Here is a 16,674-nt window from a genome sequence, read left to right on the forward strand (position 1 = left end):
CCCCCCGAGGCCTGTGAGATCCAGGAGTCCAACTCTGGACCAAATAGCATCCCACTAGTATACGGAATGGATTCTAATGATCTTTTTGACTCCAAATCCGCATCCCAGGCTCTTAACCATAATGTTCTTCTTGCTGCTACTGCTGTAGCAGAAATAGATGATATGGAGGCTGAATTCTGGGCCGCCTCATATATATATCCTGCCGCCTCCTTAAGGTGCATGGCCAGGGGGAGCAGTTCCGAATCCTGTAATGCGGACTCTAACTGCCCAGCCCAGGCTTCCATAGCCCTTGCTACCCAGGCCGAAGATAATGCCGGTCTGAAGTTTGTACCAGCAGCCGTAAAGACCGATTTCAAAAAAGTTTCCAACTTACGATCGGTCGAATCCTGTAGGGCTGCCGTTCCTGGTACGGGTAGCGTGGTCTGGCGAACCAGTCTCGCCACAGGCGCATCTACTCTCGCCACCTGTTCCCATCTGGTCATGTCCTCCTCTTGTAAAGGATATAATGAACCAAATTTTCTAGGCACAGTGAACCTCTTGTCCGGATGCTTCCAAGAGGCCTCTACAATATCTCTCAGCTCTGCTGAGGGAGGGAACCTGACCACCTGTTTAGAAGCCTTCTTAAAGAGAGTCCGGTCCAAGGACCTCGTCTCCTCTATTTCAATAAACCCCAAGGTCTGACGTACTGCTTTTACCAGATCGTCCATACCCTGGTGCCTGGAGCTTCCTTCTGATTCTATTAATGAAAGATCAGAATCCTCTAACAATTCACCGTCCTCCACCGAGGATCCCTCTGAATCAGACAGAGACAACAGCGTATTAGCTGATCTATGTCTTTTATAACTACGAATATGTCTAGGATTTTCCAGCAATTGGTTTAGTCGGTCAAGACCTCTAGCCACTGCCGACCATCCCGCCTCCCCACTGTGGGGTGACTCTTGCAGTGCCGGGGAAGGAAATTGTACAACCTCTGGAGGTAATGAACTACTCATTTCCCCTCCTAACTTCACTGGGGGTTGTATCTCAGAGGTAGATGGAAGTCTCATAGCCACCACTGGGATCTCTGCTGGTTTAGATAACAGGTTCACAAGGGTATTAATCCCCTGTGAAAAGGTTGCCATCCACTCTGGAGGCTCTGTCCCCTGAATAGGGCTGTCTTTAGGCTGCAATATTACAGGTGTCACAGCACAACCAGCACAAAGCCCCTGATCCAGACGTTCACTAGTTAATTTAACATTACACTTTGAACAGATCATATGTTTGGCACGTGTTATTTTACTTTTATCAGCCATTATTGGGAGAAAAAACAAAGCCACAAACAACCAGACAAGCACAAACACTCAATAGTTATCAGAAATACTAACTATGTCTTAACACATTACAGCATTTCTGAATCAACACAGGAGAGCCTAATTTTGTTGTTTAATACAGGCTCTACTTAATATATATGCCCATAACAATTATACTTCTCTATCCATGCAATATAGAGAAAATAAATGATACTTAGCAGGGAGATGTTTGCCAGCAGCTGTGCCTCCTCCAAATGGCTGCTGTGTCCTTCCTTTGTAATTTGGTTAATCTTCCACCTGCTCACTCAGCGGGGGAGGGGGGAGGTTTTTTAACTTCCCCCTCCCTGACTTTCTCTGTTTCTCCTGTGCAGACTGACAGCAATTTCCACACACTTCCTGTGAGTGGATTCGCTGCTATCCGCTCCTCTGTTCCCCTCTGCAAAGCGCTGAATAGCGCGACCATTAGCTAAAGTTACCCCTCCTCTTTCCTTGAGGGGACTTGGTATATTCCATGGCCCCGGGGACGGCAAGAGCACTGGCGCTTACTGCCTGTGGCAGCGGCTCACTCTGCTAGCAGTGTGAGAGCGCATCTCACACTGCGAGAAGTCTCACTGTTTCCAACCTGTCAGCGGGTGCCGCGGCTCCCCCGCTCTACAGTCCTTCTCTGCTCACGAGTGCGCTCTGTCTCACAGAGCCACTCGTGCACTATGTCAACAGCTAAAAACAAAAAAGCCTAAACCCAGTGAACTCAGTTCACTGTGCAGCTCTCCAAACTTCAGCCCATACTCCTAGGGCACCTACTTCAAACTGAGTTCTGTGGGGAAGGGGCAGGGGGATATGCCTGTCAGCAGCAAAAGATTAACTATTTGGGTGCCAGACTCCTCCCTACCCTACTCTACCCCCATGGTTAACAGTGTCCCCCAGATGGATGAAAGAGAAATAGAACTTATTTTGTGATCAATCTAACTACTAGAATGGTTAGGGGTCTAGTTATTAAAATGGCGATACAACTGATTTTTTAACACAGCGAGAAAATTACCTATCGTCATCAGTTATCAATAAAATCTTGCTGAGCTAGCTGAGCAATAGTCAGCTTCCACTAACTTACCACTTTGCCTGGTAGGTCACAGGGTCACCAAAAAAAATAGATACCAATATGTAAAATAATGTATCTCTAGTGAAAAGACCTTTTTCGCTGGAGATAGGGCTTCTAGACATTTGTTAGACTTTTTAGACATTTGTTTCTGATTAAAGTATGTATTGTCTTTACCTTCTTTCCTTTGATTTTGAGCTTTCTGTATTCATACTGAGTGCTTTCCACACAGTAGTTTTGGGCATTTCATCAGAAATATTTATGTCAGATGGATCACATCTAAAAAAAACAAACAACGTTTAGCTCTACAATGGAATTTAGACTTTGCTTTTTCTGGGCAACCTGTGTCAAAAGCTACAGTGACTTCTTGAATACTGTGAAGTCTGTTTACTCCCCCTCATTTACATACTGAAGCCACTGGCAGGAATGCCAACAGGAAACAGGAGAGATTAAATTATTAAAACTAAGTATTAATAGATGGTGTCATTTACATTACAGGGACATAAAGCTAAAATACATGCTGTTCTTACTGTGTAAGAAGGTGGATTTTAGATAATAACGTGACAATACTAGTAGAGGGCAAAGTGCACTGAAACATATCAGCAATTATGTTGTTTTCTTAATGCCGTGAAAGCCTGTTTCATGGAGGCAATATTTGTAATTTAGTCACATTCCCTTATTACTTATACAGCACCTGTATTTAAATGAATCTCTTACCTTGAATTATTGTTTTTTCCTGGGCTACCCAGTAATTTCCTGGTCTCTAGAGGTAGCTGTACTCCTTTGTCTTCTGGCACCTGCTGCAACATCTTTTCTGCCTCCTATACAATGTTTTCAGAGATTATTGATTCAGAAAGTATTTAGCAGTTTGCTTTGGTTGACCTATACATCAGATTTCTACCATACCTGGTACAAATAGATACCTATCCTATTTTGTTTGATGAAGATATCCTACTCTACCTGACAAAGATCTACCCAACCAGACAAAGAAATGTCCTACCATGCCTGGCAAAGAGACCTATCCTACCGTGCCTGACAAAGACATCTATCCTGTCATGCAAATCAAAGAGATCTACCGTCCTGCATCCGACAAAGAGGTCTATCCTACCGCGTCCGACAAAGAGACCTATCCTACCGTGCCTGACAAAGACATCTATCCTGTCATGCAAATCAAATAGACCTACCGTCCTGTGCTCGACAAAGAGGCCTACCGTCCTGTGCTCGACAAAGAGGCCTATCCTACCGTGCCCGACAAAGAGGCCTTTCCTACCGTGCCCGACAAAGAGGCCTATCCTACCGTGCCTGACAAAGTGGCCTATCCTACTGTGCCCGACAAAGAGGCCTATCCTACCGTGCCTGTCAAAGAGGCCTATCCTACCGTGCCTGACAAAGAGGCCTATCCTACCGTGCCTGACAAAGAGGCCTATCCTACCGTGCCCGACAATGAGGCCTATCCTACCGTGCCCGACAATGAGGCCTATCCTACCGTGCCCGACAATGAGGCCTATCCTACCGTGCCTGACAAAGAAGCCTATACTACTGTGCCTGACAAAGAAGCCTATCCTACCGTGCCCAACAAAGAAGCGTATCCTATCGTGCCCGACAAGGAGGCCTATCCTACCATGCCCGACAATGAAGCCTATCCTACCGTGCTCACAGAGACCTATTCTGCCATGCCCACAGAGACCTATTCTACTGTGGCGACAAAGAGACAGATCTAAAAATGTGCCCAAAGAAGATAAAAACAGACCTATCATATCAAGTTGAAAAAATATCTAGCAGCCTAAACAGCATGCAACTAAAATCTATTCACTTATATAATAAATAGTAATCACTTTAAATCCACTTTTTTTGGTTTTTTAAATGACTTAGAAAGTAAAACACTTTGCTGCTGTTCAGGATCAGGGTAAGACTGTATTTCTGAAGTTCTGTTATATTTTTAGCTGTTTTCTCTATCTCAGATATAGATTCATTGTAGTTTCTTATGTGTATAATATACTGTATGTGTATAGTAAATTACCATAGTATTATTTGTAAAACGTATAGAAAAGAAAAAACATGTTGCATAATTTTAGGTAAAAAAATATAGATTTTATATTACAAAAATAAATAAAGACTATGTAAGATAACAGTGTCCAAAATGTATGGGAGAGGTTATTGTATGCAGCATTACATTACTGTGAGTGAAGAGTGATGTCACCCTGTTTCATACTCTGGTGTTCCCATGTGCACCCCTCTCACCTCCAACTCTTTAGCTTTGTTTTTAGCATCTTCCAGTTTCTTTTTCTTGCTTTCTGGCATCAAGTCATCAAGCCAGCTCAGCTCGCGGTTAGAGAAGCAGAAATCCATCACTTTGCGGACAAATACCAGTGCAAGGACCTGTCATGGACATGACTTACATTACTATTATCAGGTATATGTAAGAGTTATGTAAGAACAAGAGTCTCAGAATACACACGATATTGTGCTGGTGTCTGCCAACATTATGAAGTCAGAAGATTTATTTATAGCACATTGGAAAACACATCTAATACACATGAGAGCATCACATATTTATCTCTCATCCTTTTTATTTCAACATGTGACAACTGGTTATGATATAAACGTTATTTATATCGAGAAACCCTATACATTGCAGTATAAGCTATATTTTCCCTAAAAGAAAATTTTATTTACATTCACACCGTAAGCAAATTTTATAAATCAAATTACTTGTGTCCTGCAACATCAGGAACATTGCCCAATTGTTAGATTAAACATATGTAAGGTAAGACACAGAAAAAACACGCATCACCACCCTCAGCAAATGCCGGTAGAGTCCTCTCCCGCTTCTACACGACCTGGGCAGCAGGCGGACATTTTGTCTGAGTTTTCTGCTGAATATTTGCAGCGCAACCACTGAAGCACATAGTTCTTTTGTAAATAGAGCAGTAAAGAGCTGTTTAAGCCACTTCCACTTTTTATGGCACTGGTATCATAATATAATATAACCAGCATAATATATTGCAAAACCAGAAGAAAAAACCCCACAAATACACTTCAAAATATTTAGTGATGTAAGCACGAGTGTTGTCATTTTTGCACATTTTACTGGTTTTATTACTGTTGCTATGTGTAGTTATTTACTATGCTATTTACTGGTATAGGCCTATAAATTTGTGGAATGGGTTCATTAATCAAATGGAGATAACAAGCGTTTTCACAGGATTTTGGGCTTGTCTCTATTTATCAAATCCCACAGTGGATAAAGACTATAACAGACTAACGCCGGTGGTAGTCAGCGCCGGTAAGGCCTCCTGCAATGTGTGCACATGCAAAGCATGGGGCAGCCTATTCGCCAAGGAGAGCAGTGATACAAGTACCGCTGAGCTCCTCTCATTGCTTATTTATTATATATTTTTACATTTTTCTTTAGAAAAAAAAAGTTGCTTCATCCAGTGCTCATGTGATGAATCACACTCTACTAGCCTGGTAAGCGTGAAGACTCTTACTGCTGGTGGCCAGTGTAGCTGGGGAGCTGAGCTTTTTTTTGAGGAAGGAAGGAAGGATGAAAGGAAATAAAAGAAAAAGTGAAAAAGAAAAAGAAAAGAAAAAGAAAAGAGAATGAAATAAAGAAAAGGAAAGAAAAAGAAAAAGAAAAGAGAATGAAATAAAGAAAAGGAAAGAAAAAGAAAAAGAAAAGAAAAAGAAAAAAGAAATAAAGAAAAGGAAAGAAAAAGAAAAAGAAAAAGAAAAAAGAAATAAAGAAAGAAAGAAAAAAGAGAAAGAAAAGAAAAAGAAAAAAGAAATAAAGAAAGAAAGAAAAAAGAGAAAGAAAAGAAAAAGAAAAGAAAAAGAAAAAAGAAATAAAGAAAAAGAAAAAAGAGAAAGAAAAGAAAAAGAAAAAAGAAAAAGAAAAAGAAAAAAGAGAAAGAAAAGAAAAAGAAAAAAGAAATAAAGAAAGAAAGAAAAAAGAGAAAGAAAAGAAAAAGAAAAGAAAAAGAAAAAAGAAATAAAGAAAAAGAAAAAAGAGAAAGAAAAGAAAAAGAAAAAAGAAAAAGAAAAAGAAAAAAGAGAAAGAAAAGAAAAAGAAAAAAGAAAAAGAAAGAAAGAAAAAAGAGAAAGAAAAGAAAAAGAAAAAGAAAAGAGAAAGAAAGAAAGAAAGAAAGAAAAGAAAAAGAAAAAGAAAAGAGAAAGAAAGAAAGAAAGAAAGAAAGAAAGAAAGAAAGAAAGAAAAGAAAGAAATAAAAGAAAGGAAAGAAAGAAAACTAAATCTATACATATAAGTAAAAAATAGGAAATCAAATAATATAAAAAAGGAATAGCATATTTTTAGCCACTGAACCCGGCTATCTCCATCTTGAGCGATAGGAAGACAGAGGCTGTACTTATGTATAATACTTCTATAATAGGCCACTTAGACACTTGTATTTTATGATAATTTTAAGCTGTGCTTCTCCTTAAAACTGAATGAAAAGAAGATGTTCATACAAATCAGCTGACTTTTAGGGGCATATACAATTAGCTGCAATGCACCTCTGAACATCCCAGCTGCGCACAATTGCCAGTACTACAGCACCTTAACATTGTGGATTTCTTCTCTCTCCTCTAAAGAGCGAAGAGAAATCTGCTGTTACATTGTCAGGAAGTACCTCCGTGACCGTTCCGGAGGCACTCAGCGGCTAATTGAATATACCCCTTAACTTCAAATAATAATATAACATCCATTAACTAATGTATTATATTGGCATAGTGGCAATGTTTGTGCTATGCTTTTACATGCCAGAAGCATCTACAAATAGTACAGTTCAGTTTCCATCCAAATATGTAAATATTGGAAATGAATATACTTCCATAATGGGAGAACATAAGCTATAGAAATATGTAAATATATTTTACCATCATTGGAAATACAATAGCAGCTGGCGATGCTTTAATAACCCATAGTAAAACCAGACAGGTGAGCTGAATGATCGTGAAAAGATGGACTTTGCGCAGAGGGACGTGTCGCAAGTAGATAAAATCCGGTTGGTGTTTGGCCGGCATCGCAAAGAGAAGTAGACGATCGAAGAACTGGAAGACACAATAAAAAGAAATCAACTAATATCCGTTTGCAAGAAACAAATGATCTGCTATTGGCTAATAATTTATAGCTCTGAATTATGTCAATTCCACTGGATGCTGTATGGTGCAAACATTTTCCTTGGATCCTACAGCTGTTTTGTATTTTATCATTTTTATTTTTGTATTACAACAAGTTTTTGTCACCACACTGCACTAATATACAATACTAGTATAGTATACTCCAATAACGCGTAAACGAAGCATGCATGTCTTGTCAAATTATGATGAATCTATCCATATTATTACTGTATTTGACTTCAAATGAAAAAAAAAATGACAAATATATAACCAGCCTTGTCAAGGGTTCTTGACGTCTTTTTAAAAGTAATTGAAGTTTTTATTAATCTGAGTCGTGTTTTGCTCCTGGAAGTAATTTGCATACGATTGGAGATGGCATTCCAATTAATTTACTCTGTACCAAGAGAATTCATTTTTGGATACAAACAAGTTGATTTAGCCCATTCCATGGTGAAGATGAGAGTTCCATTATTGTTCTATTTTATACCTTGTCAAAGTTAGTGGAGGTCATTTAAAATCAAAACGGAGGAGACACCCCACAGGATGCTCTTTATTAGTATGCTTACATTTCCCAGCATACAGAGATGCCATTTATTTTTAGAATACATATGTGAAGTGAAACATCCAGTCATACATCATAATGTGTTCTTCGCCTTACCTGTCCTATCCTTCCTCCTTTGCAGCCCAAAGCAATTAGCTGCTCTGAAAGCTGACTGTCACACCCCACTCACCACTCGTTGCCCTGGCAGCCCTACAAGTAGTGATCAGCTGCCTCAGGCAGGTAGAATATTATGGATCTCATGGGAGATTTGCTAAGAGCAATTACTCAGGCACCCGGGAGCATTTACCAGCAAGAGGGGAATAATTGTCTCTTATGTTCCAGGAGGATTGGCAGACACTCTCTCTTTCTCCCAATAAGGACAATGTGTGCTGTCTCTTGCGCTCCTGTGACATTCTGTGTACTGTACTAATATATGTATGCTGGCAGGATGAAGAAGTAGAGAGAGCATTAAAAGAACAATTGACAGATACGCAAACGTGGACAGACTGATACCACCACAGAGATTCAAACTACCCTGTGATGACCTTTGCTTTTGCATGAAGCTCAGTTAAATGATTTATCTATGTAATAATGATAAGTGTGGTTGCTGCATTACCTACAGGAAAAACACTACTCACCTGGCCTTCTAATAGGGCAGAGGGCACTGCAGAAATTAGTTATGACAGTGACTATCTTTCAAGCTTAACAGAACAAGTTTTAAGGAAAATGAGAATATTTCTCATGCAAAACTAATCAGTGGGCAAAGTGGACATATAGAAGTACTGGTATGAAAACTGTAATGGGAATGTAAGTGCATGGAATTTGATAGTTTTACAATGAATGCAGCTGGAGGAGTGGCGGTATCGCATACCACCGTGTACACCGCTGAAACTAATATTAATTACATCAAAGAAATAAACACAAATTAAATGGAAAAATATTGATTATTATTACTTTTACTAATTGTGAACAACTGTCCTGACATTGGAAGAATATATATTTAACCCCTTCTCCGCTGAGGTTTTTCTCAACCTATTTGGGCACTTTTTGGGCTGATCACATTTCAACATTAATATCAGTAATTTGTTTATGCAGCACCCACACAGCAGATACTTTGTCTTTTTTCAGAAGACTGAATTGTCAGAAAATACCATTAGTTTACTTATACCTCCTGACGCGGTAATGAAAATCTACCCAAAATGGGCAAAAAGTGTGTTTTATATTGAAATTGCAAGAAAGTGAACTAAAAGCAAATGTGATTTTATTTTTTCTAAACACCATCAATAAATACTTTGTGTATCTTGCTTTGGCATCAATCCACCCTTCCAAAAATAGCAATCTACACATAGGTTTTCATAATAAAATCTGGACCTGAACATTATAATGCATTTTTGTTTCTAGTTTGCACGGTCTTAAATTAAATGCATAAAATGTGTAGAAATAATATAATTAGCCCATTTTTAAAAAAAGACCACCTGCTGCATTAAATGAGGGTACGCTGGAGTTGAAGGCAGGAGGCAGGACATCTGGGCACTAGCTCTCTGAACTTCTTAAAGCTTTCTGTAGTATAGTGTATTCGTGCATGTTCACCAGAAAATAACTACTAAAGAGCACATCATTTAAAGGAGGGGACCATCTACTTTCAAATAGTTTCTTGGAGCCAGGATGGGGGAGATCTGGGCATTACAAAACCCTTTCCCATCCATGGCCACCCCACCTTTTTTCTTTTGTGTAGGGCTGTGATGGGCAACCTGATACTCTTCGGGAACCTTCAAAAGGGCCGCACATTACCCTTAATATCAGTAATATGTTAAAACAATATATTAAATCAAATAAAGATACGCCTATCAGTTCAGTAATAACATATAAGCAGGTGTGTACTGAAGACAGGATGGGGGAGTGGGGAATCGTTCTTAGCTCTGTTGAGGTATATGTGCAGGATGATTCCCAGTGATCTTTAGCACCAAATATGGTATTATTTCTTCTGAATTAGTGATATCTTATATAAACAATGATTTGTAGCCAAACCAGTAAAAAGCTTAAAGGAGAACTTTCACACCTGTCCAATTAGCTTCTTTGACATTGCCGACTAACCTGCTCGCTCTGAAAGTTCCCCAGGCACTGTGGCCGTGGAAAATAGTACAATTAGAGGCACCATGAGAAAGAGCACTAATTATGGCCAATTTCTACATTGAAATTGCTTTTCAGGGACCACTGCATTGGTAGTTATACCAATAACCACCTGGCTGGTAATGGAAAAACTAGTGATATTGTACTTCAAATGCTTGACTGCAAAGTGCGAGTGGGCCTGACCGTCTACATGCAGCCCAAAACTATGAAGGACAACTGATGACCGCCTACCGTCACGTCACACTGTGCGATCTCCCTATAACTGGCTCCGTAAAATAGGGGCACCCTCTTTGGAAGGTGAAAGCCCCCTCTTTCAAACAAGGTTGACCCTGTTTAATTATTGCCTGCTAATTTATTTTTGAACAGCAGACAATAAATAACAGAATTAGATAGGAGAATGGGTGGCACTAAAAGAGTTCAGAACTCACCCCCTCAATGGATCCAAAATAAAAAGAGGCACTCTCATTTTAAAGAGGTAAATACCCTTTTTCTTCTACAAAAAAAAGTCTTAGATCAGGTAAAAGAATACTCTAATAGTTTATTTGTGTTAGTTATAAACACTTACCTGTATTCCTCTCAGTGAGGATACCCCCATATAAAGAAATACTCCATAGAGAACTGGCATTGGGATAAACTGCAAAATAGTAATGTGAACAGTACATATGTCGTCATTTATGAAGCAGCATTGGTTTAACAACACAGGGGACATTCATAGAATGTAACTCAAGGCATGAGCAATTATTATTTTAGGATGCATCTAATGGATGCATCTAACGGGAAGTACAACATTCAACCCTGGCCCTGTCCGTATTATTCATGCATTTCCATTACTCAATCAGCCATCAAGTCTACATATACGAAGATGAATAGTTCATAATGTTATTGGTAGTCAGTGATACATACCTTCAGTACTGTAGTCATAAACACAGAGCACCCCATGAGCACAAATATCATCAAGCCAGTCACTCTCTGCTCTCTGATACCCAGAAACTTGGGCTGTTCTCCTGGTGCTGAACATTCCGACTCCAGCTTAATACTGTTCACATGGGTGATAGAGAGGACGGTGGCAGCAACAAACCATGGCAATCCCATGATAGAGCAGATTCCCAGCATCAGCCCCACCATCAGCAGGTCCAGATGGTAGCCACAGCCTTTCTGATAGTGAGATATAAATAATAATTTAGGAGGGAATTAAATTCAGCGCAAGGTCCCGTAGGATTCACATGCAATGTATGAATACACACACTTCCAAGTAGTATGGTACCTAAAACATTTTTGCTCGCACCTCTGTGTGTCTTAGTAGTAGTATGGGAGGGAGATAGTATAAGCTAATCATTGCCAGAGGGGTCTAAAGAGATACTACAACCACATGTATGAAAGCTGGTGCAGAGCAATGAATGTGCTGTAACCATAACTACCAATTAGATTGATTTAATTTTCAAAACACTATTGGAAAATGGCAGAATCTGATTTGATGCTATGGGTTACAGCGTGTTTTTCTTGTGTACCAGTTCTCATAGATGTCACCCAGTAAGTTTACAGTTCTGTCATTCCTGTTTGGCTGGTATGGCTGGCAGGCCATCATTGAGATGACATGATTGACAACCATTGCTAGCCCATACTAGCACTGGTTGTGGTGTACATTACCAGTCACTGCAGTATTAATGAATCAGGCTAGTTTTTCTGCCCATGATATTCCTGTGCAAAACATTTAGCTGCATAATAAATTAAAAATGAACGGTCCGTAAAGCCAATATCACCTAACAGAGAAACCTTTTTTTTGGGGTTTCTTTGGGGTTATACAAAATATACAGTGACATATGTATCAAAGCCTCAAAATTAATAGAAAACAAATCTAAGTAGTGGATGTACATTGAAACACCATTATGGAAAAAGTATACAATCACACCTAACCTTCAGTTTATGTTCCTTCCTGTTGATAATAACAGCTGTAATCTGTTGGTCCATAAATATCAGAATGGTGCACAGGAGAGCAGGAATTACTGTAGGGAATACTGTCCACCATGGATTATCTCCAATTGGGTTCACAAACCACCCTCTGTCATCCCTAGTTGGCTTTAATAATAAAAAAAATAGAGAAAGAGAAATAACTCTATATGTGTGCATGTTATTATAGAGGAAAGATCGTATAAACAAGGGGTTGTACATCTACTGATTCTTCTCTTGGCTATGTATTACTCAACAACTCAGCATATCTACAGCTGCAACAATAAAAATACATCTCTAGAACTTCTATAAAAAGAATAATAAAAATGTTAAAATTATGTTTGGGATATTCAGTAAACAGAACAGACTACACAGGATTAGTGACACTGGAAGAAGTTACATTGAGTTTATGGGCACAATCCAATACTAAATAGTCAATGTCACTCTGGATTGTACAGTCATGGCCCAAAAGTTTTGAGAATGACACAAGTATTGGATTTCACAAAGTTTGCTGCTTCAGTGTTTTTAGACCTTTTTTGTCAGATGTTGCTATGGGATACTGAAGTAAAATTACAAGCATTTCATAAGTGTCAAAGGCTTTTATTGAAAATTATATTAAGTTTATGCAAGGAGTCAATATTTGCAGTGTTGACCCTGCAATTCGCCCTGGCATGCTGTCAATCAACTTCTGGGCCACATACTGACTGATGGCCGCCCAATCAATGCTTGGAGTTTGTCAGAATTTGTGGGTATTTGTTTGTCCACCTGCCTCTCAAGGATTGACCACATGTTCTCAATGGGATTAAGGTCTGGGGAGTTTCCTGGCCATGGACCCAAAATGTCAATGTTTTCATCCCCAAGTCACTTAGTTATCACTTTTGCCTTATGGCAAGGTGCTCCATCATGCTGGAAAAGGCATTGCTCATCACCAAATTATTCTTGGATGGTTGGGAGAAGTTGCTCTTGAAGGATGTTTTGGTACCATTATTTATTCATGGCTGTGTTCTTAGGCAAAATTGTGAATGAGCCTACTCTCTTGGCTGAGAAGCAACCCCACACATGAATGGTCTCAGGATGCTTTACTGTTGGCAACACACAGGAATGATGGTAGCGCTCGCATTTCCTTCCCCAGACAAGCGTTTTCCAGATGCCCCAAACGATTGAAAGGGAATTCATCAGAGGAAATGATTTAACCCCAGTCCTCAGCAGTCCAATCCCTGTACCTTTTGAAAAATATCAGTCTGTCCATGATGTTTTTCCTGGAGAGAAATGGCTTCTTTGCTGACTTTCTTGACACCAGGCCATCTACCAAATGTCTTCGCCTCACTGTGCGTGCAGGTGCACTTACACCTGCCTGCTGCCATTCCTGTGTAAGCTCTACACTGGTGGAGCCCTGATCCCGCAGCTAAATCAACTTTAGGAGACGGTCCTGGCACTTGCTGGACTTTCTTAGAATGCCCTGAACCCTTCTTCACAACTATTGAACCTCTCTCCTTGAAGTTCTTGATGATCCGATAAATGGTTGATTTAGGTGCAATCTTACTAGCAGCAATATCCTTGCCTGTGAAGCCCTTTTTGTGCAAAGCAATGATGACCATGTGTTTCCTTGCAGGCAACCATGGTTAACAGAGGAAGAACAATAATTTCAAGCACCACCCTAATTTAAACCTTCCAGTCTGTTATTCTAACTTAATCAGAATGACAGAGTGATCTCCAGCCTTGTCTCGTCAAAACTCTCACTTGTGTTAACGAGAGAATCATTGACCTGATGTCAGCTGGTCCTTTTGTGGCAGGCCTGAAATACAATGAAAATGTTGTTTTTGGGATAAAGTTCATTGTCATGGCAGAGGGACCTTGAAATTAAGTGCAATTCATCTGATCACTCTTCTTGACATTCTGGAGTATATGCACATTGCCATCATAAAAACTGAGGCAGCCGACTTTGTGAAAAATAATATTTGTGCCATTCTCAAAACTTTTGACCATGACTGTACATCTTAAATCCATAGCATATTATGGATTAATAGATCTAGTAATATATTCATAATACATACAGAAAAGAAGGTGCTTATAAAATACTTTCTGTCAGGTATTACAGTTTGGGTACCACCTATGGGTATCCCGACTGTACAAAAACAACCAAAGCAGATTCCACTAGCTGTTTATTTCTCAAAACAGAGATGTCTGAATATTTGCCTCTTCTGTTAGAGTGAGAAAGACAAAATACAACAGGTGGGCAGCCTGGTGGCTCAGTGGTTAGCACTTCTGCATCACAGCACTGGTGTCATGAGTTCGATTCATGACCGTGTCCTTATCTGTGTGGAGTTTGTCCCAGCGTTTGCGTGGGTTTCTTCCAGGTGGTTTGGTTTCCTCCCACACTACAAAAATATACTAGTAGGTTAATTGGCTGCTATCAAATTGACCATAGTCTTTGTGTGTGAGTATATTAGGGAATTTAGACTGTAAGCTCCCCTGGGGCAGGGAGTGAGCTCTCTGTCGAGCGCTGCAGAATTAGTGGCGCTATATAAATAGCTGGTGATGATGAACAGATGGAATCCCCTTTATCTACCGCAAATAAATTACCTTAAATTCATTTGGGACTTGAAGTTTTGGAGAGGGTACTCCAATTAAATAATCCAGGATTACCATTGTCAGGATTGTGAGGAACACAGCAAAGTCACTCACCATTGATCGAACCTAAGCAGAAAAATGCATATTAGGTCACAATTTTGTAAAGAATAGTGCTTTATTCAGATACTGTACGTCCCATAAATGGAAAAATGTGGTGCTTAAAAGTACGGGAAAAATAGGCAACAGTAAATAATAACCAAAAAGAATGTGTTTGCAAAGTTTTAAAATAAACATCTTGATATATATTTAGTTATCTAATATATAAATGTCTAGTGGCGTGTGTTAGTCTGTCTGTCTGTGGGGAAAAAATAAAACCAAGCTGCAGCGCCACCTGCTGGGCGAAGTTATACACTGACCTACTAAATTCTTAGTGTGTGTGTGGAAAAAAAAATTCAGAAAGGGCTGAAATTTGGTATACTAAGATGTTTTTAATTTGTTAATTTAATTTATTAAAAGTGTTTATAAAGATTTTAAAAAAAAATATATATATATTTCTTGAAGGAGAAGTGACAGTTGGGAGTGGTTGGTGGTTGCCGGGGGGTGACAGTGGGGAGTGGTTGGTGGTTGAGGCCTGGGCTATGGCCCAAATGCATGACAAGAACCTTTTTAACATCTTAAGTAGCTTGATTTGACTAGAATGCATGAGTATCATGCACGGGTTAACTTGTATATATATATATGCTATATGTAAAGGGAAAAAAACACTGTGTAGGATATGAAATTAAAAAGTGTAGTACAGCTTCATTTCACGGTAGAGTATGCGATGCAGATAACTAACATACTAATTTTAAACCTCTAAAATTGCAGTTCTTAAAGTCCTCAACATGACCCAATTAAAACGATAATCATTTTCTGCAGAATGAACAGTCAAATTACAAAACAACATGGTTTTCAACTACTTCACTTTAAAATATGTACAAATGGTTATCTACATACATAAAAGGCTAACGCTGCTCCTCACCTTTATAAATACATACACAAACTTATTTTGTAAAATGTTTGCAAATGACTTGTGTGTGTTGCAAAATGATATTTTATAAAAAAAACAAATGAATTATTTGTCACGGTCAACTTTTTGTGGCAATATCCAGAGTATGGCCATCTGCCAATGTGAAAATCAAAATTATTGGTGGTATGGAACAGGGAAAATTGGTAAAAGACTGAGAAGATTTACACAAGAAATGTTGTAAAATAAAGAACTATTCATGAAATAGGAATTGTTAAGTACTTTTTTCTTTTGAGACCGGTAGCCGTTTCCACATTCGTGGAATAAATGATACGGGGAATTTAACTGTTAACAAAAAAGGGTTCAACGTGATCTTACTCTTCTTTTTTTCCGTCATTTTGACAGGCTTTTAATTAGCAATTAGATAATAATTAAAAAGTTTGCCTTTTTGTCCTACCTTGTGGGATGTACATTTAACACTAGTTAGTCATAAATGCTAGAGCCCAGTTCACATCTATATCACCCTCTAACTTTTCGTTGGGAAGTTCAGACAATTTTGAATGTTGGAAGGTTAAGGACGATGTATCTCATTCTGCAATAATCTTCCGCTACTCTTAGTAAACAGTATGACTTTGTTCTCAAATTCTTACATAATATTTTATATGTTTATATGTATTTTCCTTCTCACTCGCTGTAGAGTACAGTTTCACTTGCCTTTGTAGGAAAATAACGACTTGTTTTAAATGTCTTCAATGTTCCAGACATTACAAATGTGGTAAAAAACAGAATGCAGGACCAGAAAAGAACATCTGGGGTGTATGGTCCATGTTGGTCACAGGCAGGACCGGCAAACTCTCCATGCATCATCCTACATTCCTAAAAAATAAAACATGTCACTGCATACACAAACCATTTATTTCCTTAACGTCTATAGATCAGTAAGTGTTATTAAAGTATACTTTCATAACTTATGGTG

At 39.0% G+C, this 16,674-nt stretch overlaps 1 protein-coding gene across 1 annotated transcript in view; it reads right to left on the minus strand.

Moving 5' to 3' along the window:
* Positions 1–16,674, minus strand: part of SLC4A8 (solute carrier family 4 member 8) — a 162,801-nt gene that overhangs the window by 9,158 nt on the left and 136,969 nt on the right. Inside the window, exons 16-24 of the mRNA XM_075199297.1 lie at positions 16,413–16,574; positions 14,705–14,818; positions 12,089–12,250; positions 11,078–11,329; positions 10,740–10,808; positions 7,261–7,434; positions 4,624–4,761; positions 3,100–3,203; positions 2,560–2,661 (exon numbers count right to left, since the gene is read on the minus strand). Of these exons, the coding sequence (XP_075055398.1) occupies positions 2,560–2,661; positions 3,100–3,203; positions 4,624–4,761; positions 7,261–7,434; positions 10,740–10,808; positions 11,078–11,329; positions 12,089–12,250; positions 14,705–14,818; positions 16,413–16,574 (1,277 nt within the window). The remainder of the gene's footprint in view (positions 1–2,559; positions 2,662–3,099; positions 3,204–4,623; positions 4,762–7,260; positions 7,435–10,739; positions 10,809–11,077; positions 11,330–12,088; positions 12,251–14,704; positions 14,819–16,412; positions 16,575–16,674) is intronic.

The sequence above is a fragment of the Mixophyes fleayi genome, chromosome 2 (genome assembly GCF_038048845.1).
Source record: "Mixophyes fleayi isolate aMixFle1 chromosome 2, aMixFle1.hap1, whole genome shotgun sequence".
In the NCBI taxonomy this organism is placed as follows: Eukaryota; Metazoa; Chordata; class Amphibia; order Anura; family Limnodynastidae; genus Mixophyes; species Mixophyes fleayi.